General features: G+C 38.9%; 1 protein-coding gene across 1 annotated transcript; it reads right to left on the bottom strand.

The window, feature by feature from the left end:
- Nucleotides 1-281: 281 nt before the first annotated feature.
- Nucleotides 282-4,080, bottom strand: LOC147603709 (putative uridine nucleosidase 1). The gene is made up of 9 exons (XM_086795995.1): nucleotides 3,012-4,080; nucleotides 2,348-2,463; nucleotides 2,208-2,267; nucleotides 1,904-2,086; nucleotides 1,682-1,786; nucleotides 1,370-1,466; nucleotides 1,092-1,199; nucleotides 806-941; nucleotides 282-694 (listed from the first exon to the last, which is right to left on the bottom strand). The coding sequence occupies exons 1-9, from the start codon at nucleotides 3,142-3,144 to the stop codon at nucleotides 586-588; spliced, it is 1,047 nt and encodes a 348-aa protein (XP_086652121.1). The 5' UTR covers nucleotides 3,145-4,080; the 3' UTR covers nucleotides 282-585.
- Between the last annotated feature and the right edge of the window lie 20,843 nt (nucleotides 4,081-24,923).

The raw sequence follows: 24,923 nt of genomic DNA on the forward strand, positions 1-24,923 counted from the left end.
ATTTGCATTCTCCACAGTCAATTCAGGGCACCTCAAGGGCATGCACTGAGGACACTTGTAGAACCCTGTCCCGTCACATCTTGCCCCTTCTAGAGCACTGATCCCTTGATATGCCCCCCCCCCCCCCCCCCCCCCCCCCCCAAAAAAAAAAAATGGTAACTTAGCAGCTGGTGATGGAGAGAGTCACCCCTTCTTTTTAGACTCTCATCTCATTAGAGTGGTTTTGCAACAGTTCTCTAATGTGTTCATTTTCAAAATGTTCCCGTTAAGCGAATATATATACCTACTCTCATTGTGCCACTTCTTTGTGTGACACGTAACTTTTATTGATGGGTAACTTTTCAAGTCCACGAGGCCAAATATATGGCCTATGAGAGAGAGAGAGAGAGAGAGAGAGAGCCAATCCCAGTTTCACAACTGAGCAAATTTCTTTTAGTTTTTGATCAGCCTACTCTTACTAATCTTTAATCTTACAAAAGCCCTGATTTTGGTCTCTTGCTAGAAATTTACACTTACAAATGAACTGTACCAAGAGGGTTAGGAAATAATTTGGTAGAGTGATGCGACGTTCCAAAGAACCCTTCACTAGGGCCTTTTCAACCGGTCTTTCACAAGTGCAACCACACCTTGGTGGTCCACGGTCCAGCCCACGCTTACTTGTGGTTGATTAGTCCAAGGATTAGTCCCATTCCATCTGACGCATAAAACCAAATAGAAACTACCTTAGTTTACACATAAAGGAGTCATCAAAATGCATGGACATTAAACACACATCATATGCATTCATATGGAGGAAGGAACTTACTTTTTAAGACCTAGATCAAGCAATGTATGCCCAATGCAAATTCCTTGGGTTTCAACTCGAACGGCTCCCTTCCTATACGTGAAGAGACTCGGGTCCAGAACGGAGGCAAGGCAACTAGGATCATGGAGGAAAATGCCTGCATTGGCCAATGACCTAGTCAATTCCGATTCCGAGAACAAGACCATTCACATAAATGTCTTCAAGCCATACTAAGGTTGCTCCTCCATGCCCCATAACATTAATGAGAACATTGAAAGGGAGGAATGGACAAATAAAAAGTCCACACCTTCTAGACCGTCTGACAGAAAATGCCAGTTTTTGTAAAACATGCACATGTCATAGATGTACTTCCCAAATCTTCCCTTAGAATCTCTTATTTCAAGGAGGTCTACCTCTGGAACACAAATCAAATATATGAATTTAGAACGATTTGTAACAACAGTAGCCTCAAAATAATTCGAAAGACGCTTTCCCAAGGCAACTTAGCCATGCATTCTTACCGGTGAGTATGATCTGTGTGGTTAAGTTGATACCAATGATCCCAACTTAGCCATGCATTCTTACCGGTGAGTATGATCTGTGTGGTTAAGTTGATACCAATGATCACAATATCTGCTCCACTGGTAAACACCAAATCAGCTGCCTCGGGATCACCATAGATCTACGAAATGGGTAGAAGAGTAAGATGCCTGCTCATGGTCAGGTGGAATGCGATATGAAACAGGCAGTCTTGGGCATGTGATTGTGGAACCGACAGTCACATGGAATGTGAAATGAGCACGATCATGTTGATCTGAAACGGGCATGGTCAACATGTAGGATGCGTGCGAAACACCATGGTCGTGTGAATAAGGGTTTAGATTCCTTGTTACTCACATTAGCTTCTGCTGCAGGATTCACATTTCCGCTTGCAAAAAAGGATCCGCCGAGCACAAAAAGCTTCTTTAAGTTGCTTGCAAATGACCTGTCTTTTTGCATGGCCTGGAACCAAAATAGCCTAAAGTTCTCAGAGGTTGACCATTGCACAAAGCACGATTGCAACCTCAAGGCGTAGGGCTAATTTTGGATAGATTGATCCCCAATCATTTATGGACTTACTTCTGCAATGTTTGTTAGAGGCCCCAGTGCCAAAACGGTGACTTCATTTGGAAACTCTCTCACTTTCTCTACCAAAAAATCGGCAGCGCTCTTGTCAATCTTGCATATTTTCGGTTGCCGTGGGAAGGTATTGCCCAATCCATCACTTCCATGAACAAAGTCTGCCACACGAGGAGCTCCTCCCTAAACAAACAACAAACAAGTAGCTTGCAGAGTAAAAGTCAGGCACTCTTTTCACAGTGATGGATATCTAAGCCTAGACAAATCGAGAACATGTACAACAAACACGAACTAAAAACATTACCTTTAAAGGTTCAGAGCAACCCTCTGCCACCGGCATGTTTGGGTATCCTGCAACTTCACACTGATGATTGTAGATAAGCAAAGCATGCACATGCAAAATACTCTCGTGAAAAGATGTATTCATGTGCAATCACATCATACCAGATGCAAAGCATTTCGTGTAGCCACTGGTGTCGTAGCATTCCCAAATGTAGTCGTCAGACCAATCACCTCCAGCTCCGGTGATTGGAAGGCCATGAAAATGGCCATAGCATCATCTGCCAGAAAAATCAACAAAATAAACGGGTATGTACATTGTACACCAGCACAAAGACGGGATCTCTGTTGACAGGGGACCCATCACAACAATCACATTACTAAGACAACACATACCTATGCATGATGCATGAGTATGCACGAATGTATATGCATGATGTATGCACATGCTTACGTTTGTATATGCATGCATGTGCATGTATCTACATACAAACAACCAAACATGATTATGTGTATGGACATGTATGTTTATATAAGAATGTATCTACATACATGCACCCTTACATATCTAGGCATGATGTATGTGCATGTTTATGTACATGTATATGCATACACCCTTACATATCTAGGCATGATATGTATGCGCATGCATGATGATTGTATGCATATATGTGCATGCATACACTCTTACATATCTAGGCATGATGTGTCATGATGATGTGTGCACGATGTAGACACGCAGCTAAATATCTACTTCTACAAAAGAGAGATTCAATTTATTTTGAATCATCTGTTGAATGGGATCATGCATTGAAGAATAAGTACTAACCAATGCCAGGATCTGTGTCGATGATGAGCTTTGTACGGGTCGAACTCTTGATTGCAGGTTGGTGTTCAGGCAGCTGGCTGGCAATAGGGTCCGTGTTGGGGACAGGATGAAGAGGGTTGCAATCCAGCACCATTCTCACCCTGCTTTTTTCCAGCTTCAAGAGCACTGCTGCTTTTTAATGAATCAAGGCCCCACACACACACACACACACACACACACTTGCGTTTCGGAGAGCCCAAAGAGCACCGCGAGTATATCTTAGGGTACAATTCTGCTTGGCTCTTCGGAAAACTCAGCCAAACAAAAAGAAGCCCAAACGCCACACTAAATTAAAAAAGCAGCCCACAACTCAGATTGTGATTAGCTTAAACTCCCAAAGATCACCTCGAAATCCCAAATCTGAATTCGCTAATATCTTTGAAACCCAAATCTAAGTTTTTGATTATCTTAAAGACCCAAATCTGGAAGACCCAAATCTGGAATTCTGATTATCTTGAAGACCCAAATCTGGAATTCTGATTATCTTGAGAGCCCACATCCGGAATTCAAAATTATCTTGAAAACCCACATTCTAAAATATATATTGGAACATCTGATTATCTGTGAAAATTAATTAATTAAACTTGCATTGGAGAGAGCAGATAGGGTCCCTGAGCAGAAAGGAGGAGGAATAGAGCAGCACACAGAGATGATGATGCGGACATGGATATTTTTTAAGAAATTGCTCAACAGTTATTCTTGAAATGGCGCACCGAAGCGCACGTCTTTTTGGTGGTGGCAGGTTCAGGTCCACATCAAACACCAGGTACACCATACCTGGATCAGTGGATCCTTTAAATAACAACTAGTGGGCAACCCGTGCTTAGTACTTCTTAAGTCTTGAGAGATTCCAAACCTCTTCAAACTTCCTTCTCCCCTTCCCTAACCTCCACCAAATTCTTGCCACTTGGCAGCTTTGTGAAACTCTAGTTGGAAACCTGTACGAATGCTTCGCACTTCTTTTGAGGCTCCCAAAATCAAATTCTACGCAAACCTCCTCCTCTCCTTCCCGAACCTCCAAATTCTTCCTTAAGATAAAAATATAGAGAAAGAGATAGAGATAGAGATAGAGATAGAGATAGAGATGTGATTATTTATGGATACTACCTTACCCCCAAAACAAGTATGGTGAAATCATTCCTCATGAAATAATTACCACATAAAATAAACATTTGTTTTTGGATTTGATTTAATTAAGGTATGGCATGTTAGTGCGTTTAGTCTAAGTATTTTAAGGGACCTTGAGCTGGGAAGTAGCCTTACCTATGGCGCTTGGGAGTAGCCAATGGTGGTGGTTAGTACCGTTTTAGCCTAGGCTTTACAACATTAATTAAATCATTGTGTAAGCCTCAATTGCAGTGAAAGGTTTTCTTTTTGTGATTATATTTATGCACTAGAGAAGTTTGTCTGGTGAATTCAATTCTTTTAAATTTAAGTAAAAAAGAGTTATGGTGAATCAATTATTAGCATTGATTAATTAGCTTTCTTGTTCTCTAATGCTCCCAATTCATTCCCATGAATATATATTAGTTTTGATGGCTTTTCAAAAAAAATTGGAAAATTCATATTTTTGTATATATTATATCTCCCCTTTGCAGAAAAAGTAAATAATGAGCATGCAAGGTCCCAGTGATTTGGGGTGAGGGGATTTTTTTTTCTATGCCCTTTTTATGAAAGTGGGAAGAATCAGATTAGAATCAAAACGAATCTATTGAATCTTATTCACTCCACCACTAAGCTCCACCACTAAGCTACACAATGCTAAATGTCATGATGGCTAGGGAGAATCCAAGCAAAGCATATAATCCATAATTGATAACAAGCACAATGATAAATTGAAACAAAAATAATAAAGATAATGCATTTATAATTTGCCTCAAAGTGAAAGTCCTGGCTCCTAAGTACAACCATATGTAGTCTTGTATAAAGACTTCTAGATCCCACATGAATCTACCTCTCCCACTAGTGCAAACCATGTGACCACCTATACAATTCATGTAACTACCACAACTTTAAGTGGCTGTGCTAGCACTTTACATGTGACTCAAAAATACATCTACACCTTTTTTCCTTTTATGTATCATCAAATAACCTTTGCTTTAATGAACCATCCAACAAATACACAATGGGAGAAACCTTACCTCCCCTTAAAGTGCAAACCATGCAGGACAACATCTGCATTTCCTTCATTATGCAGTCTCCTACTTACATCTCAAACCCTATCATCCATTGTCTTGGTGGTCTAAGCCTACTCGACCACCTACAACAACATAGGGATATGTTACATAGGCCAACATAGCACCTCCACATGGGTGCGCACACTCTGCATCATAAGAGAATCTTTTTATCTACATTTCCAAATCACCCTCACACTAAAAATTATCGTTCATATATGGCTTAGCTTGGCCATTTAGAATCAGGATACTATAGAATCTCGTATAAACTTGTGTATATGATGCGTGAGTTAACAAAACCCATCCTTTTTTGGTAAGAGGTTCATTTTCATTAATCACACACCTTATATGGGGGGGGCGTAGTAATCACGTGCTTGCTACAAATGGGGTGGCATCTATAAATTGCCATATAAAGATACAATTTGTGTGCAATAGTAAGGGAACTATTGGTGGTGATGGTGGTTGACACGTTGTGTAAGCATGTTGTTGCTTTATTATTTACACTGGTAAAGCCCAACAAGTGTGATGAAAAGCTAATCTTTTACAAGGCTTTATGTGAGAAAGTGTGAACATGGGGACAACCCTTAATTTGGACGTCTTCACGCCAAATCTAGAAGAGGACATTTTAGCATCTTATAAGGTCTACGGACTCTTCACAAGACAAAGTTGTTAGGTTGTTGTAGTCTCTATAGAGAGATTGACCACGTTTGGGCTATGCTTTATTATAGTTGAGGGGGCATTGTTGCTAGCTTGAAGTGCTATTGTGTGGCTACATACACACTTGTAAATGTAGAGAGGAAGGCCTTAAAGAGGATAATATATTTCATGATGAGGAATGGATTCTCAACATTATAGCTAGAGTGGTAAGTGGTGGATGAGGGTCAAGCTACTCAGAGAGAGAGAGAGAGAGAGAGAGAGAGAGAGAGAGAGAGAGAGATTCAAAGGATGAAAGTTACCATGCCCTCAAGCAAATGGGTAGTGATAAGATTCCTAGATGGGATGGCCTTACAACTAAATCTTTTATTACATTTTGGGAGGATCATAGAGGACCAATCTCTTTCTTGGTCAATAAAGCTTCAAGTAGCACATATTTGAACCTAAATTTGATGAAGCTCTTATTTAACTCATTCCCAACCAAATAGCATGAAGCTCTTATTTAACTCATTCCCAACCAAATAGCATGTGCTCTTATTTAACTCATTCTCAACCAAATAGCTTGTGCTCTTATTTGACTCATTCCCAACCAAATAGCATGTGCTCTTATTTAACTCATTCCCAACCAAATACCATGTGCTCTTATTTAACTCATTCTCAACCAAATACCATGTGATACCTTTTCTCACTAAAGACCCACTACAATGGTGTCACTTTTGAATGATGTCTTGGCAAAGGTTGTGGCTATCAAAATCACTCTGCTAGTTCAAAAGGTGGTTTTCCCTAGGAAATATGGTTTTATCAAAGGTAGATAAATTATGGCAATATCTAGTCTATTATTTTGGGTGAATAGCTAGTGGCAAAGAAAAGGTGTGTTATGCTCCAATTAATCGACTTGGAGAAAGCATATTCCACTAGTCCTTCCTCAACAAAGTTCTCATTAGAATGGGGTTTGGGTTTCTTATTGCCAATGTGATGTGATATGGGGTTAATTTCAAACTCCACTTAAAATTGGGAGAATTCAAACTTTTTATATAAGCTATAAATTTTGGAACTCCTAAGAAATTTTCCCAATTTTCACTAGACACTCAAAATTTAGCTATTTCACATAAGAGAAACCACCCAAGGAAATAATGGTTTGACACTATGACAAAAAATTGAATTAGATTCGTACAATGGAAATTTAACACAATCTATAATCTTATAGAAAACATAAGACACAAAGGAAGCACATTAATTCCAAATTGAACTAATCAAAAGATTCAACTTATGAATCTCTCATGCACATAGCATGGTACTTGTGTTTCTTCCAACCCTACTCAAGAGATAGCATGGTTCTTGTTTTTCTTCCAACTCTAATAAAGAGATTCCAACTGTATAGGATTTTACAAGACACATTATGACTTTCCAAATTCATGGGGAAGCTCCTTAATTAACTCTTAGACTCCAAAATAATCTCCACCTCCCTACATTCGCCCTAATCACACCAAGGTGGTTTAAACTCTCATTGTACTTGTAATAAGCGGTCACATACATTTGACTCTTTGGAATAGAGACTTGTTAAGCTTATTTATCCAATCTTGTAGATTAAATGGGTAATATCAACCATTAAGGAGAAAGATTTGGCATATTTAAAAGATTATTGAAAAAAAAAATTAAAGGGTAATTTAAAAACTCTTTACTTGTAAGTGAAGTGTTTCTCAAAGAATAATTTCCTTAAGTATCTACATCATGAGTTGCATGCATTGCAAAATAACAAAGATGAAGCATCTTCACTGGCGCTATCTATAACAGCATCAATTGCATGCATTGCCAAATAACATGGATGAAGCATCTTTATTAGTGCTCTGTAAAGGTAAATGCTATTTGATAAGCTTTAAGTCACTTGGTACATACTTGGTACATACTTTTGTTATACCACCTTTAGGAACCTCCTTCTTTCATAGGCCAAGAATTTTCTTATTTAACATAACTATATTTGACTTCCTTAAATATCATGTCTTTGTAAGAGTTAAATTGTAAAACAAGATTATCCATCTCATCTAGTTTCAATGTACTTGTGCTAGGGGTATTATTGTTGAATATGTCATATACAAGATTTATTGGATGGTCCTTTGGGGGGGTCGAGTGCTAAGCCATTGACAATGATGTTTAGGTTTTATGAATGTAATAAGCCCCTTCTAATCATTTCTTTGAGAAGAATGAGAACCTTGTATACTTTAATTAGGTGATGTGGACAAGGGACTAAGGAGGGACTACCTTCCTTATGCCTAACACTATCCAAATCTATTTGCATTTGATAGATTTGGAGGTGGAATTCTCAAATTTGCAAAGGATATGAAGAATAAATATGAATGACAATAGATGGTCCACTAAATATATGTCAATTTAGACCTCATGTCTGTTGGAAACATGGATCCTCCCACTTCTCGGGAGGTCACCCATCCCAATTGTGTTCCTGCGCAAGCGTGCTTAACTAAGGTATTCCACAAATTGGTCTAGCCATCTAGACCCCAAAACCTTAAGGTGTTAGGTGACCTCCGGTAATCCAATTTGTAGAAACCTCAACTTGCCAAGATTCAAACCCAGTCTCAACACGTGAGCTGGTTCTCTCTAGAAGTGTGGATTGCATCTCCAACACTCCCCCTCAAGCCACACTTTGGTTGAGGTCTTAGCTTCCAACATCACAACCTGGGCTCTGATACCATGTTGGAAACATGGATCCTCCCACTTCTCGGGAGGCCACCCATCTCAGTTGTGTTCATGCGCAAGTGCGCTTAACTGAGGTATTCCACAAATTGGTCTAGCCATCCAGACCCCAAAACCTTAAGGTGTTAGGTGACCTCCGATAATCCAATTTGTAGAAACCTCAACTTGCTAAGATTTAAACCCAGTCTCACCACGCGAGCTGGTTCTCTCTAGAAGTGTGGATTGCATCTCCAACAATGTCACCTTCTAATCATTTCTTTGATTAGAATGAGAACCTTGTAATCCAATTTGTAGAAACCTCAACTTGCTAAGATTCAAACCCAGTCTCACCATGCGAGCTGGTTCTCTCTTGTCATGAGAATATATTTTAAGTCCTCTAGAAAAATATTATTTATCCCCTCTTGAGTAATTTGGGGACGCCTAGATTACTCTTGCGTCATGCCGGCTAGGTTAATATCGTGGGTGACACCACTATAAATATTAATACGTGCGGTATATGACGTATGTTTGAGGCCACCTATGATTATTTCAGTTAGGTTTGTATGGCAGGGTGATTCCTGGGGTACTTACGCCTGGTAGTCATGAGTTGGTGATGATTTGCACACCTGTTTAATATTTGTGGGATTAATTTAATAATTAATTGAGCTTATATTTTCAGGTGATAAAGACTATGGGAATTGAAGAGTTTACTTTGGAAGAAATGTCTTGGTTCATCACATTTCATTTTTGGCAAGCATAATAGCTTGTAACCTTATCAAATGATTTTTCCATTTTAAACTTTAGGAAATATACATTTATTTATGTGGAATTTATTAAAGCCTATGGCTTTACCCTAGTCCCAATATTTGACACTCTATTTTTGTAAAAGAAGAGTGTCGTGCTCTCTAAAAAGCACATCTTGTATATTTTGGGGGCTATGGCCTAATTTTGGTGAAAAGAAAGCTAATAAAGAAATACTCTTGTGTGGGGAGAGGCCACGCACAAGAGGGGGGGAGATTGCACCCAATATGGTCTATGAGCTAAGTATTTTTAATTTTGTTTAAGTGTTTAAATTCCAATTGATTTGATTTAGTTGAAGCTTACAAGCAATGGTTTTTATGATTGAATTAATTCTCTACTCTTCCACAATCAATTCCTAGAATAAGATTCCGGTTGCAGTGGTATCAGAGCTTGGGCTAGGAGATTTGTGGAGAAGGTAGGAAAGGGCTTCAACTTCTCAAAAATCAAGAAAGTGCAGGAATTTATCCAGTGGACAGAGGGTGTTTTGTAGGTCTTTACCCAAAGGTCAAAGATTCAAAACTAGATCTACTGTCAAACCCACTCACCACCCTGCAAAACCAAAAAATGGTTTTTCCAAATACTCAGTGAAATCAAAATCTGACCGTATGGATGAAATCCTCATAGCCAAAAACCTCACGGGTTTCTCTCAGAAATCAGAAAGCTTCAAGGATTAGCAAATCTATAATGGATGGAGGAGGTAAATCTATGTAAAAGCCAACAAAAAAAATCACAAGAAATTCATGGAGAAGGAGGCGCACGGCGGCAGCCTGCCGGCCCAAAACGGCGTGTGGGAGAGATTATAAAAAAAAGAATCAAAAGCTTAATCCTCTCCATAAGCCTAATCCACTTTCTAATCCTAATCTTACTTTTCCCAATCCCCATACAAGTCACATCACCTTTTTGAACCTTTACTTCTCCTATTTTCAAATTTGAAGAGAAATTCAAAGGTTTTCAATTCTGAAAATTTTTGGGTGCAGAAAAGTGATTTATAGGTTTTAAAAGGCTTGAAAATTGCCTAGAAAAGGCCAGAAAATTCCGAAATCGCTTCTGAAAAATTCTGAAAAAATTCAAAAAATATTACAGAGATTGGGCAAGATTTACAGGACTATTTCAGCAGGTTTTAAAGTGCAGAAAAATTATTTCATCAACAACTCCACTAGCCCAAGACTCTTGAATCACGCGGAATCGTTCGGGATTTGTTTGAGGCGACGAGAATTCAATTCAGCCATTGAACAACGTCTTTGTTCAGCTTCAACCAAGATCAAATTGCGGGAGAAAAACAAGATAAGTACTTATTTTTGCTTTATTTATTTACATCAAATAAAGTAAAATTTTATTTATCTACATCATTTGCACAAGCACTATGGCAGATTTGCCTATCTCGCCACCATCAATTCAAGAGCAACTCCTTTCTTTACAACATCAAATGGTAGAAGAAAGAGAGAAGCGTATTGAATTGGAAAGACAGCTCACGAGTCGTAGACGCAAGCGTGACTCTTCGCTATCTTTTGATGACGAAGATGACACTATTCAAAGGGCTGTAAATGCTACATTGCAAGCACAAAGGTCACAAAAAGAATCCAAGATTAGTCAGAAAGCTTTCACATTTCAAAATTATATGGAAAGAAGGATGCTAGGGTCATTTTAGCTTGGCTTAGTCAACTAGATGACTATTTTTCTGGAGAAAAATTTTCAGAGAGTGATAAGATTAAATGTGCAGTCAATCATTTGGTAGACAGTGCAGCTTTATGGTGGAGTGTAATAAAGCAAGGTCGTGACAAGCCAGACTCTTGGAAAAGATTTCAACGGCTGGTTAAAAAGCACTTTATACCCTCACAATTCAAGTCCAAAGTTAGGCACCAATGGAACACTTTGCATCAATTGGAAAAGGAAACTATGTCACAGTATGTAGAAAAGATCTGGAATACTTTATTACAGGTGCAGGTTGTGGATAGAGTCAGCAAGAAGGATCAAAAGAGGAAGTTCATATCGGGCCTTAGATCTACCATTAGGGCCGATGTGAATATGTTTCGACCTCATTCACTATCTTCTGCAATATCTTTGGCAACTAATTCAGAACGTAAAAATGGTTTTCCTAAGGAGATTAAAGCACATGAGGGAACTTCTTCTAAACCATTTACTAAATCTTTTTATGCTTCAAAGAAGATGTATAAACCAGGTTATGACAAAGGCAAGGACGAGGCTAAAGGCAACATGAGTACCAATAAGAAAGTCAATGGTGGCAAACCGAAGACATCTCCTATCAAATGTTTCAAGTGCCACAAAGAAGGTCACATAGCACCGAATTGTCCGGAGCGTACCAAGAATTCAACACCAGCAGGTAGAGCAGCTCGAGTCAATATGATTGAAGAAGACGACAATGAAGAAGAATCATTCGAGCAAGAGGGTAATTCCGATCGAGATTACTCAGAACAAGAAGGTAAATCTCATGTTCATTCTTTGCTTAAAATAAAAGGAATGATAAATGGACATGAAGTTCTTATTTTGCATGATGATGGTAGTACACATGATTTCATTTTTGAAAAGGTACTTAGAGCATTAAATCTTCATTCTTCACCTACGCACTATAAAGTCAAAGCAGCATTTACTGGAACAAAGTATAATTGCATGCAAGAGGTGAAAGATTTGGATTTATGCATCAAACCTTTAACAGAAAAGAGGGATTTCTTAGTTGCACCTTTACAAGGGGTAGATATAATTTTGGGTATGCCTTGGAGACACAAGTACAATCCTATTATAGACTATGACACTCATAGCATTTCTCTAAGGAAGGACAATGAAGATATTATCCTCCAGTGTCAAGTCAAAGGAGAAATGAGTCCTTTGTTGAGTCACACTCAAGCAAAGAGAGCTCTAAGAAAAAGAGACAAGACTTATATGGTATGGGTTAACCAGCTTGATGCTGAGTTTGACACATCCAAAAGACCAAAGTTTGATCTTTTTATCTCCAAATTTAGTGACTGTTTCATGGAAGATCTGCCTCCAAGATTACCTAAGTCTAGGCCTGAGGATCATAGTATTTACTTATTGCCTAGAAATTCCCCGCCTTGTAAAGCTCCCTATAGAGTCAACAATTTAGAGCAAAAAGAAATCCAAAGCCAAATAGAAGACTTGCTAGAGAGAGGCCTTATTCGACCTAGTAGTTCACCTTTTGAAGCTCCAGTACTTTTTGTTAAGAAGAAGAACGGAACTTACCGAATGTGTGTAGACTATCGTGCATTAAATAAGATTACTGTCAAGAACAGATATCCTATTCCTAGGGTAGATGATCTTCTTGACAAGCTTAGAGGATCAAAGGTCTTTAGCAAGATTGACCTAAAGTCTGGGTATCATCAAGTTCGTATGACTTAATCTGACATTTTCAAGATAGCTTTTAGAACCCAAACTGGTCATTATGAGTTTTTGGTTATGCCATTTGGTTTGACCAATGCTCCAGCTACTTTCAGCTGTATGATGAATCGTATATTCCTTAAGTTTCAAAGTTTTGTTATAGTGTTCTTTGATGACATTCTTGTTTTCAGCAAGGATCGACAAGAGCATGAACAACACTTGGAACAAGTGTTCAATCTTTTGAGAGAAAATGAACTGTATGTCAATCCTGAAAAGAGTTCTTTCTTTCAAGAGGAGATTGAATACTTAGGTCATATAGTGTCGGCTGAAGGGATTCGTGTAGATCCTAAGAAAATTGAGTGTATTGCTTCTTGGCCTACGCCTAGAAACATACATGATCTTAGATCTTTTCTTGGCTTATGTAGTTATTATAGGAAGTTCGTCAAGAATTTTGCTTGTATTGCTCATCCTTTGACTGAACTCCTTAAGAAAGCTACAAATTTCAATTGGATTGAAAAGCAAGATAAATCTTTTGCAATACTCAAGAATGCTTTAACATAAGCACCAGTTCTAACACTACCTGATTTTCAAAGACCATTCTTTATAGTAGTGACTGATGCTAGTGGCAAAGGATTTGGAGCTGTTCTTATGCAAGACAACCATCCTATTGCTTATCAAAGTAGAAAGCTTAAGCCCGCAGAGCAAAATTATAGCACATATGACAAGAAATTAGCAGCAGTAGTGCATGCTTTGAAAATCTGGAAGCATTACCTAATGGGTTCTGAATTTCTCATCAAGACAGATCAACAAAGCATTAGGCATTTGCTTACGCAACCTCTTATTTCAGATAGGCATATCAAATGGGCAGCTTTCATTCAAAGTTTCCAACCTATGATTCAATATCAACCTGGAAAAGAAAATGTTGTTGCCGATGCTTTGAGTCGAAGACCAAATATCAACAACATTTTCATAATTGAAAGTGAACCATTTGTACTTATGAAAGAAAATTACGAAGTTGATCTAGATTTTTCTCAAATATGGATCAAATTGCGTGAAAACAATTGGACACCTCACGGAAGTTATTCTCATAATGATGGCTATCTTTTCTTTGAGAAGAGATTGTGTGTTACTCAACCTTATAGACAACTTGTCTTGGAAGAGATGCACCAACCACCATTTGTGGGACATAGAGGAGTTTCCGCAACACTTCAAGTAGTTTCTCGAGAATTCTATTGGCCTCATTTGAAGAATGATGTAGCTAAATGTAACATTTGCCAAACAATTAAAAGCTACAAAGGCAAAGCTTTAGGATTGCTTATGCCTCTACCTATTCCTGATAGACCATGGGAACAAGTGTCTATGGACTTCATTACTGGCTTTCCTACTACTTCCAGTCACCATGACATGATTTGGACAATAGTGGACAGATTTAGTAAGCAAGCCTATTTCATTCCATGTAAAAAGACACTAACTTCTCAGCAAGCCGCGAACATATTTGTTAAGCAAATTTTTGTTCATCATGAACTACCCAAAGTGATAGTTTTTGATAGAGATTCTAAATTTTGTAGTCACTTTTGGGTTGCTCTTTTCTCAAACTTAGGCACTAAGTTAGATTTTTCCACGGCTTTCCATCCGGAATCGAATGGACAAACCGAAGTTACAAATAGCACTATCTTAGATATGCTTAGAGCCTATGTTTCCCAGCAACATAGTGCATGGGATAAGTACATACACCTACTCCAATTTGCTTATAATAATACTCCTCATACTGCTACTGGTCGAGCACCATTCGAGATTATATATGGAAGAGCATTGCCTATTCCCGGCTACTAGACTCTCTCATAAGATTGAAGCAGCCGACCAATATGTTAGAGACTTTGATCGCATTCTATCTGAAGTGCGTGATTGTATTGCAAGAGCTCAAGAGAAGTATACATCTCAAGCAAATAGGAAGCACAAAGATTTTTCATTTCAAGAAGGTGATTATGTACTTTTGAGAATTGAAAAACGTCGATTAAAGAGTATGGAAAAATTCCCTGCAGTGAAGCTAGCGCCTAGATATTATGGGCCATTTAAAATCCTTCAAAAGATTAATGATGTGGCCTATAGACTAGAGCTTCCATCTAATTGGAATATCCACAATTCTTTTCATATCCATCTCTTGAAACCTTTTCGAGGAACACTTCCTACTCACCCAACATATGAGGAACCACCTCTTATTGAAGGAGAGGAAGAAGTATTAGTTCCTGATGCTATCATTGACCAAGAGATAACAACAACAAGAACAGGTAATCAATACTTCAAGTATCTTTTGACTTTCAAGAATCATCCACAAGAAGATGCTAAATGGATGCCTGAGAAATTTTTCCGAGTTTACCCTGAAATTCTTCATTCTTTTCAAACCCAGCAAATCCGCAATTGAGGACAATTGCAAACTCAAGCAAGAGGGATGTCATGAGAATATATTTTAAGTCCTCTAGAAAAATATTATTTATCCCCTCTTGAGTAATTTGGGGACGCCTAGATTACTCTTGCGTCATGCCGGCTAGGTTAATATCGTGGGTGACACCACTATAAATATTAATACGTGCGGTATATGACGTATGTTTGAGGCCACCTATGATTATTTCAGTTAGGTTTGTATGGCAGGGTGATTCCTGGGATACTTACGCCTGGTAGTCATGAGTTGGTGATGATTTGCACACCTGTTTAATATTTGTGGGATTAATTTAATAATTAATTGAGCTTATATTTTCAGGTGATAAAGACTATGGGAATTGAAGAGTTTACTTTGGAAGAAATGTCTTGGTTCATCACATTTCATTTTTAGCAAGCATAATAGCTTGTAACCTTATCAAATGATTTTTCCATTTTAAACTTTAGGAAATATACATTTATTTATGTGGAATTTATTAAAGCCTATGGCTTTACCCTAGTCCCAATATTTGACACTCTATTTTTGTAAAAGAAGAGTGCCGTGCTCTCTAAAAAGCACATCTTGTATATTTTGGGGGCTATGGCCTAATTTTGGTGAAAAGAAAGCTAATAAAGAAATACTCTTGTGTGGGGAGAGGCCACGCACAAGAGGGGGGAAGATTGCACCCAATATGGTCTATGAGCTAAGTATTTTTAATTTTGTTTAAGTGTTTAAATTCCAATTGATTTGATTTAGTTAAAGCTTACAAGCAATGGTTTTTATGATTGAATTAATTCTCTACTCTTCCACAATCAATTCCTAGAATAAGATTCCGGTTGCATCTCTAGAAGTGTGGATTGCATCTCCAACAATGTCACTTTCTAATCATTTCTTTGATTAGAATGAGAACCTTGTATTCCAATACCTACTTTAATTAGGTGATGTGGACAAGGGACTAGAGGTGGCAAGAAGGGGCTACCTTACTTATGCCTAACACTATCCGAATCTATTTGCACTTGATAGATTTGGAGGTGGAATTCTCAAATTTGCAAAGGATATGAAGAATAAATATGAATGACAATAGATGGTCTACTAAATATATGTCAATTTAGACCTCATGTCACCTTCTTATGCACATGATGGTGTTCCTTTGAAAAAATTTACCATGTGGTGCAAAATTTTGGATAGAGGTATCTCTTTTGGCAAGTGTCCTAGGTGCAAGACTACTATGGAAGACTTTTGGGATAGGTTTTGGAGCTGCCTTATTCTTAAACCTATGTGGGCCTACATGTCTAGGTGGTGCAAGGACATGTTTGGTTATTACGTGTCCTAGTTTATCTTGGTCTCATTGGGTGTCAGAAAAAAAATAATCAGACCATTAAAGGAATCTAACAACTTATTCTTAACCATTAGATATACATGCTTGTGTGGGAGGTGTGGACTAGCTAGAACGTTTTTTTTTTTTTTTTTGCATTGCTAGATCAAGGGGTTAATATAGAAGCCCTTAATTGCCTAGAAAAGGCTAATATTTTTTCTTGATGGTCTTTAGAGGCTTTTTGCACTTTGGTTTGGAAAATATAATGGTTGAGGAATAGGAAAATATAATGGTTGAGGAATATGGGAGTCTTTGATGCTCCCTCATCTAGTGGTTCTTTTTATGGTAGGATTCCCTCATTTCATGTTCCTTGATATATGGAGGTTTCTTTATCTAGTGTTCTCATCTAATGGTTCCTTGTCTTCTAGTGGTGGTTGTGAAGCTGAGGATGCTAAAGTTCATCTCATGGGCTTGAAGGTTTGTTTTGTTGATGATACTAGTGTTCCCTCGTTTGGTGTTCCTTGATATGGAGGTTTCTTTATCTAGTGTTCTCATCTAATGGTTCCTTGTCTTCTAGTGGTGGTTGTGAAGCTGAGGATGCTAAAGTTCATCTCATGGGCTTGAAGGTTTGTTTTGTTGATGATACTAGTGTTCCCTCGTTTGGTGTTCCTTGATATGGAGGTTTATTTATCTACTGTTCTCATCTAATGGTTCCTTGTCTCCTAGTGGTGGTTGCAAAGCTAAGGATACTAAAGTTCATCTCCTAGGCTTGAAGGTTTGTTGTGCTAACGATGCTATTATGTCCTCCTAGTGGTGGTTGCAAAGCTAAGGATACTAAAGTTCATCTCCTAGGCTTGAAGGTTTGTTGTGCTAACGATGCTATTATCTCCTCCAAGGATGGGGAATGTGCTAGGACTAAGTCCTCTTTACTGACCCAGTCCTCTTCTAGGCCTTTGGGCCTCTTTTGGTGATTGCTTTTGTGAAGATATCATTTACCTGCCTGCCTGATCCATTGTTCTGACATAAACCAAAACCACATCACTTGTTCTAGAACATTCTCCCTCACAAAATGATAATGCACTTCAATGTGCTTTTTTCTAACATGATACATTGGGTTACTAGCCACATGTACAAATAGATAATTATTAGAATAATGGCAGTGTCAGTCTTTTTCACATAAAGTGAAAGATCTATTGTAGATATGTGAAATCTAATAGTGACAAGAAGATAATCTCCTATCTTGTCTAACCATGCTCTAGGTGCCTACTTCAAGCCATACAAGGCTTTATGCAACCTGCAAATAAAATATTGGGGTATGCATGTCCTTATATCTTAGTGGTTGCACGATGTAGAATTTCTCCTAAATTACCAATGTAGAAAGGTATTCTTTGGTATAAAGATGAAAAGATGTAGGGGGGAAGAGAGCTTGAGCTCTTGCAAAGCACACGCACACTCACACAGACCCTAGAAGAGAACACGCAAGGTGAGAGGCTGAAAATTCTTCTTCTTCTTCACACAACAAAAGAGGTCTACAAAGAAGATAAGATGACTAACACACATAATAGAGCATATACAAGCAGTCCATAATGTGAACATGCTAAGAAGAGTGGGTAGATGTGCACTAGTCGGTGCAGTCCATCTCTGGCAAAGATATGTTGGTGCCAGCTACCAAACCCGCTAGTGATGTAAATGTCAAATGGTCATGCAGGCGCCTCGTGAGTGTCAGCTCATGTTGAGCTTGACATCTCAACACTCCCCCTCAAGCTCAACTCCATCTCATGAACTCCAAGCATATCTCAAAATCTACGGAGCTTCTTAGTTCCCAAGGCCTTCGTGAAGATGTCAGCGACCTGATCCTGTGTGCTGACATAGGCCAAGTCGATGTCGTTTTCCCCACGACTCTCTTCCCGATGAAGTGGTAATGTACCTCAATGTGTTTCATCCGTGCATGGAAAACTGGGCTCCTAGCCAACTATATACTACTAAGATTGTCACAATATATGACAATCTTTCTCTCCACATGCAACCCAAACTAGCAAATAGCTTGCGTAACCAAGCTACCTCACACACTGCCATCGCAACTCCTTTGTACTCTGCCTCTGTACTCAACAAGGCAACTCCTTTGTACTCTGCCTCTGTACTCGACAAGGCAACTGTGGGCTGCTTCTTGCTTCTCCATGTCACAGCAGCACTCCCCAATGAAAACATAAATCCACTGGTAGATCTCCTGTCTGAGATGGTACTTGCCCAATTTGCATTTGTGTACCCATATAGCTCCAATGGTACATCTGCTGCATAAAACAATGCATAATCAACAGTGGCCCTCAAATACCGAAGTGTAAATCACACTGTCAAGATGTGGTTTGTGCAAAACTTGCATAAAGTGGCTTTCTAAGCTAACACTGTAACTCAAATCTGGCCTGTTGATCGTGACATAGATCAAACTTCCCACAATCTTCCTGTACATAGTGGGGTCCTCCAACACATAACCTGCATCCACACTAAGCTTGCCATTTTGATCTAATGGCACCAAGATTGACTTACAATCAGCCATCCCATACTTGGACAACATGTCCAATACATACTGTCTCTGTGACATCTAAATACCCTCAAGTGTGCGATGACCTCAATTCCCAAAAAGTAGCGCAGATCTCCTAAATTATTAATCTCAAACTTCCTTTTAAGAAGACTTTTCACATGCTCAATCTCATCCAAGTTGTCACCCCCAACAATAAGACCATCTACATATATGGTGATAATCACAATACCCTTATCACTCTTGCGCACATACAAATAGTGATATGCATCTGCCATATGAAAATCAATAGTGACAAGATACTCAACAATCTTGTCATGCCATGCTCGTGGAGCTTGCTTCAATCCATACAAGGCCTCACGAAGCTTACATACATACTCTGGGTAACCTATATCCTCAAAACCTGGTGGTGGCTGATCCATATACACCTCTTCTTGCAAGTCACCATGCAAGAAGGCATTTTTTACATCCATCTGATGTAAAAACCAGTCTTTAGCTGCTGCCACCGCAATCACAACTCTCACAGTTGCCATCTTTGCAATTGGGAAAAATGTCTTCTCATAATCAATCCCATGTTTTTGTGCATATCCTTTGGCTACCAATCTAGCCTTGTACCTGCTTATGCTACCATCACTGTTATGTTTCACCTTATACACCCACTTACAACTAATAGATTTCATGCCTTCTTCAGGCAATGGCACCAAATCCCAAGTCTCATTTCCATACAATGCATCCATCTCCTCATTCATAGCTTTATCCCAACACACAATTCCAATAGCCTCATTAAAAGATGTGGGTTCTACAACCTGCACAACTTTTGCCATATAAGCATAGTGATGTGGCCACTCACATAACCATCATAAGTCAACCTTTGCATAGGGTTTTTGATCCCAAGCTCGTCATCAAGGCTCATCTTAGAATCTCCATCAATAAGAGAATTCCCTACAGAAATATTAGGCATACCAACAAGGGTCTTAACCACTTTCTCTTTGCCTTTATGTGATGTACTAACTACATTTTCAGGACTGGTATTATGACGTAGCCTACCACTTCATGGTTTATCAACATAACCGCTAGATGAGGACTCTCCTGGTCCACTCAATGACTGTGATTCTTGACTTGCATTTTGTGTAACCACATTTCCACTTACACTAGTCCCAACAACAACATCTTTTTCAGCAGCATACCAGCTACTCATCTCATCAAATACAAAATCCCTGCTTACCCTCACTTCACGTGTAGTAGGATTATAGCATCTATATCCCTTTTGCTCAAGGGAATACCCAATAAACACACATTTTTTGCCTTTGGATCCAGCTTAGTACGTAACTCATATGGCACATGCACATATGCAACACATCCAAAAACTTTCAAGTGAGACAAATTAGGTTTCTTACCAGTAAACTTCTCCTCTGGCATTACATCATGTATGGCTGCAGTAGGAGTCATGTTCATGATATAAACTGTTGTAGACACCAGTCTCAACCAAATAGCTATGCGGCATATTCTTCTCTGCCATCAATGCTCGTGCCATCTCTAAAATGTGCCTATTTTTCCACTCATCAGTAACTCCATTTTTGCTGTAGAGTGTATCTACGTGTAAATTGTCTCTAAACGCCATTATTTTGCAAGAATTTAGAGAACTCATTGGAGAAGTATTCTCCCCCTCCATCTGACCTTAGGCACTTCACATACTTTCCTATCTGTTTCTGAAATTCTAAAAATGAGTGAAAACTTCACTCTTCTCCTTCATGAAGTACACCCACACTTTCCTTGTGTGGTCATCAATGAATGTTACGTAGTACCTATAGCCACACCCATAGACATAGTCTTCGCAGGACCCCATACATCTGAATGCACAACCTCTAGTACATTCCTTCTCACATTTTTGTCATGTGGAAATACATGTTTTGTTTGCTTTCCAAATTGACATGCTTCACAAACTTTCTGCTTACCTTCAACTTTAAATTTAGCCAGCCCTGTCACAATTTCTTTAGTCTACATAGACTTCATTCTTTGCACATTTACATGCCCAATTCTCTTATGCCAAATGTTTGTATTTGCAACAACTCTTGAACCATTTGCAAACATTTCAGCACTCACTTTAGGCATATTTATATTCAATGTTAATATTCTGCCCACTCTATTGCCTTTTGCAACCAACTTGCACTTATCTTTAAAGTCTTCTACATAACAACCATCAAGGTTAAACCGGACCTGCAAACCCTACTCAAGCATCTAGCCAACAGAAACCAGATTCTTTGTAATGTTCGAAACATGAAGTACATCTACAAGGTACTTCACCTTACCATCCTGCATAGACAATGGCACATCTCCAACATGGGCAATCGAATGAGCAGTGTCATCCCTTGTTTCAACAAAACCTGGTCTTTCAAGACTCTTCATTTCCTTGAACCACTCACCAATGACTTATCATGTGGTTCGAAGCACTTGAATCAACATACCATACGTCATCCTTACATGCTGCTACATCATTTCCAAACACAAACCACATGCATAACAAACAACCTCTCATTATCCTCATTATTTCTGCTAGAGGATGCATAGTTGTTTTGCTGCGCTTTTCCATTTCGCATGTCACTTTGCTTCTTATAGCAATGTGCCTGCACATGCCCAGGCTTACCACAGTAAAAACAACCTCGTGTATCATTATGCTGCCTTTACCTGCCTCTAAACTGGTCTCTTCCACCTGTGTGTTATTATTTGTGAATCTTGGGACTGCTGTTAACCATAACTCTGATTACCTGTTTGGCCCCCACCACCTTGGCCACGTCCACGACCTCTACCTCGTAGACTCTACTTGCACTTGTGTAGAAGGCCTGATGCTCTAAACGGTTTTTGTTTTGTGAAGACTATTGATCTTCACCCAAGTTCTTCTTTTCAATGATCAGCATTGACACCAAATCTGTGAAGTTGGGAATGTTCTCCCAAGTCTAAATAGACGTCTTGGAACGCCTTGTATTGTGGCCTGAGACCACATAGACACACTTCCACCTTATCATCATCATTAACAGAAACACCAATTGATGCAAGGGATTCCACAATTCCCTTGATCTTCAAGGCATAATCATTCATATAAATATTCTTCTTCTCCATGGTATGAAGCTCATTCTTCAACTGAATCTTTTGTGCCCGCCTTGGTGTTAGTTTCATACAGCTTCACCAAGGTGTCCCATGTCTCCTTAGGCGACTTAGCATCCTATATATGCCCAATCATGGTATCCTGTATACTAATAGAAAGCCAATACATGACTTTTCCTTCAATGTAGTCCCAGTAACCTTTTCCCATCAGGAAGGACTAAAAGTCTCCTCATCATAGGTTTGTGCATTTCCTTTGGCTACCAATCTTGCCATGTACTTGCTCACAGACCCATTTCCCATCACATTGCATTCTTCTTCTTAGATAAAGGCATCAACTCCCATGTCTCATTTGCATCCAATGCTTCATCCATGGCATCTTCCCATGCTTAAGTCCAAGTACCTTCTGAAAACATGTGGGATATATCTCTTGTAGTATTGCTTTCACATATGCATAATGATGGGTTGTTTGCCCATCATACCTTCTGAAAACATGATGGGATATATCTCTTGTAGTATTGCTTTAACATATGCATAATGATGGGTTGTTTGCCCATCATATCACAACCTATCTAGAACCCTTGTAGACCTGCATACACCTAGATCACTGTGAGGTGTTCTTAACACTACTTGCTTCACTATTAATAGCTGGGATCCTAAACTCCTCATCAAGGCTCTATTATTTTGAGCCACTATCCCCATGAATAAAGGAATGACGTTGAAACATCAGGCACTATGAAAAGCTGATCCACCTTCTCTTCTCCCTTACATGATACATGTGAATTTGTTAGCACCTATAGTATCACCATATGGTGTGTTAGAATTCCTAGCATTATGCCTTAACCTTCCTTATTAAAGTCTAAAAATAGACCTGCCACTACTAGAGGACTCTCCTAGTCCACTAAGCACATGTGATTGGTGCTCCCCATTCATTGCAACCATATTATTGTTTACATCAGGCTCGATGGAATCCTTCACTATATCAGGTGCTCATCTCATCAAAAACAACATCTTGCTCGCTCACATCTCATGCATAGTGGGGTGCATAGTGGGGTTATAGTATTTATAACCTTTGTACCCAAAGGAATAAAGATACATTTTCTACCTTTAGATTCAATTTATTTATCACCTCATTTGGTACATGTACATATGTAATGCACCCAAACACTTTGAAGTGTGCCAAATCTGGTTTTCTATCTAGTAAATTTTTGTTTTGGCATCATGGCATCAACTGTAGTGGGGGTTCTAAATATAAACTATAATTCATACTTCTTTAACCCAAAAGTAATAGGCATTCCTTTTCTCATTCATTAACACATCGATAACATTTGTAATATATGTATGATCCTCCTTTATGTAACCCCATTTTATTGTGGGGTATACTTGCATGTAAATCACCTCTTTATCCTATGCTCTCTTAGATAATCACTAAATTCACTGGAGAAATATTCTCCCCTAACATATGCTCTTTGGTATTTTATGTGCATGCCTTTGTTTTTCTCAATCATAGCCTTGAATCTCTAAAAGTGGCATAAACACTTCACTTTTCTCTTTCATGAAGTACAACCTCACCTTTCTAGTGTGATCATAAATGAAAGATACATTATAGTGGTACATTATAGTGGCATCCTTTAATTGATTGAGTATAACCGAGTTCCAGAGTACAACTTGGATGATGGAATTATGTATTATAATAGTAGGCTATGCATTCCCAATGATGAGGGGACTAAGGGTCAAATTCTGAATGAAGCCCATGATAGCCTTATAGCAGGACATCCAGGTTTCATCAAGACCTACATGTCTGTAAAGAAAAGCTTCTTTTGGCCTGGACTAAAAAAGGATGTACTTAATCATGTACATCAATGCTGCTTGATATGTCACAAAGTCAAAGCCGAGAGAGTAAAAATGCCTGGGAAGTTATATCCATTAGACATCTCCCATATGAAGTGGAAATGCATCAGTATGGATTTTATTACTGGACTACCTTCAGTGCAATCAGGTTACAACTCCATCTTCGTGGTAGTTGATAGACTAACCAAAGTTGCCCATCTGATTCCAGTAAAAGAAACCTACACTGTAGTGGATGTGGCTAGTGTTCCTCAAGGAAATCTTCAGATCGCATGGCCTACCCAGGAGAATAGTAAGTGATCGAGATCCCAAATTCACGTCAAGATTATGGACTGCATTTTTTGAAGCAGTAGGAACTTTCTTGGATCCCAGCACAGCTTACCACCCCGAGACTGAGGTCAAATAGAAAGAGTGAACTAAGTAATCAAAGATATACTTCGGTCATGCTGTGGTGGCAGGGAACCCAAGAAGTGGCTAAGCTATCTGCACCTAGTCGAGTTCGCCTACAATGCTTCGTATCACCGAAGTATCGGGATGAGCACTTTCAAAGCTCTGTATGGACAAGACTGCCTAACACCATTAACTTGGTCTGACCCATTGATTAGGGTCGAGATGTCCAGACAGATGCTTGACAACATAGAGCAGATGCAGTCAATCCGCAAAGATATAAAAGCTGCCTAAGATAGACAGAAGCAGTATGCAGGTAAGAAGAGGTCAGACAGAAAATTCGAAGAAGCAGATATGGTCTTCATTCGAGTACGCCCCAAAAGAAGTTCTCTATCTCTTGGGAAGTACAAGAAAATATCCCCCAGATACTTTGGGCCATATCTGATTACAAAGAAAGTAGGTGACTTAGCCTATGAACTTCTTCTGCCTCCTCATCTCAAAGTACATAATGTATTTCATGTGAGCCTACTTAAAAAGTATGTACCAAGCACGAATCATGTGCTTAATGATGAACTCTTAACTTCTTCAACCCAAGGGCAAATGG

The sequence above is a fragment of the Cibotium barometz genome, chromosome 63 (genome assembly GCF_041138505.1).
Source record: "Cibotium barometz isolate CiBa-2024 chromosome 63, ASM4113850v1, whole genome shotgun sequence".
NCBI lineage: Eukaryota > Viridiplantae > Streptophyta > Polypodiopsida > Cyatheales > Cibotiaceae > Cibotium > Cibotium barometz.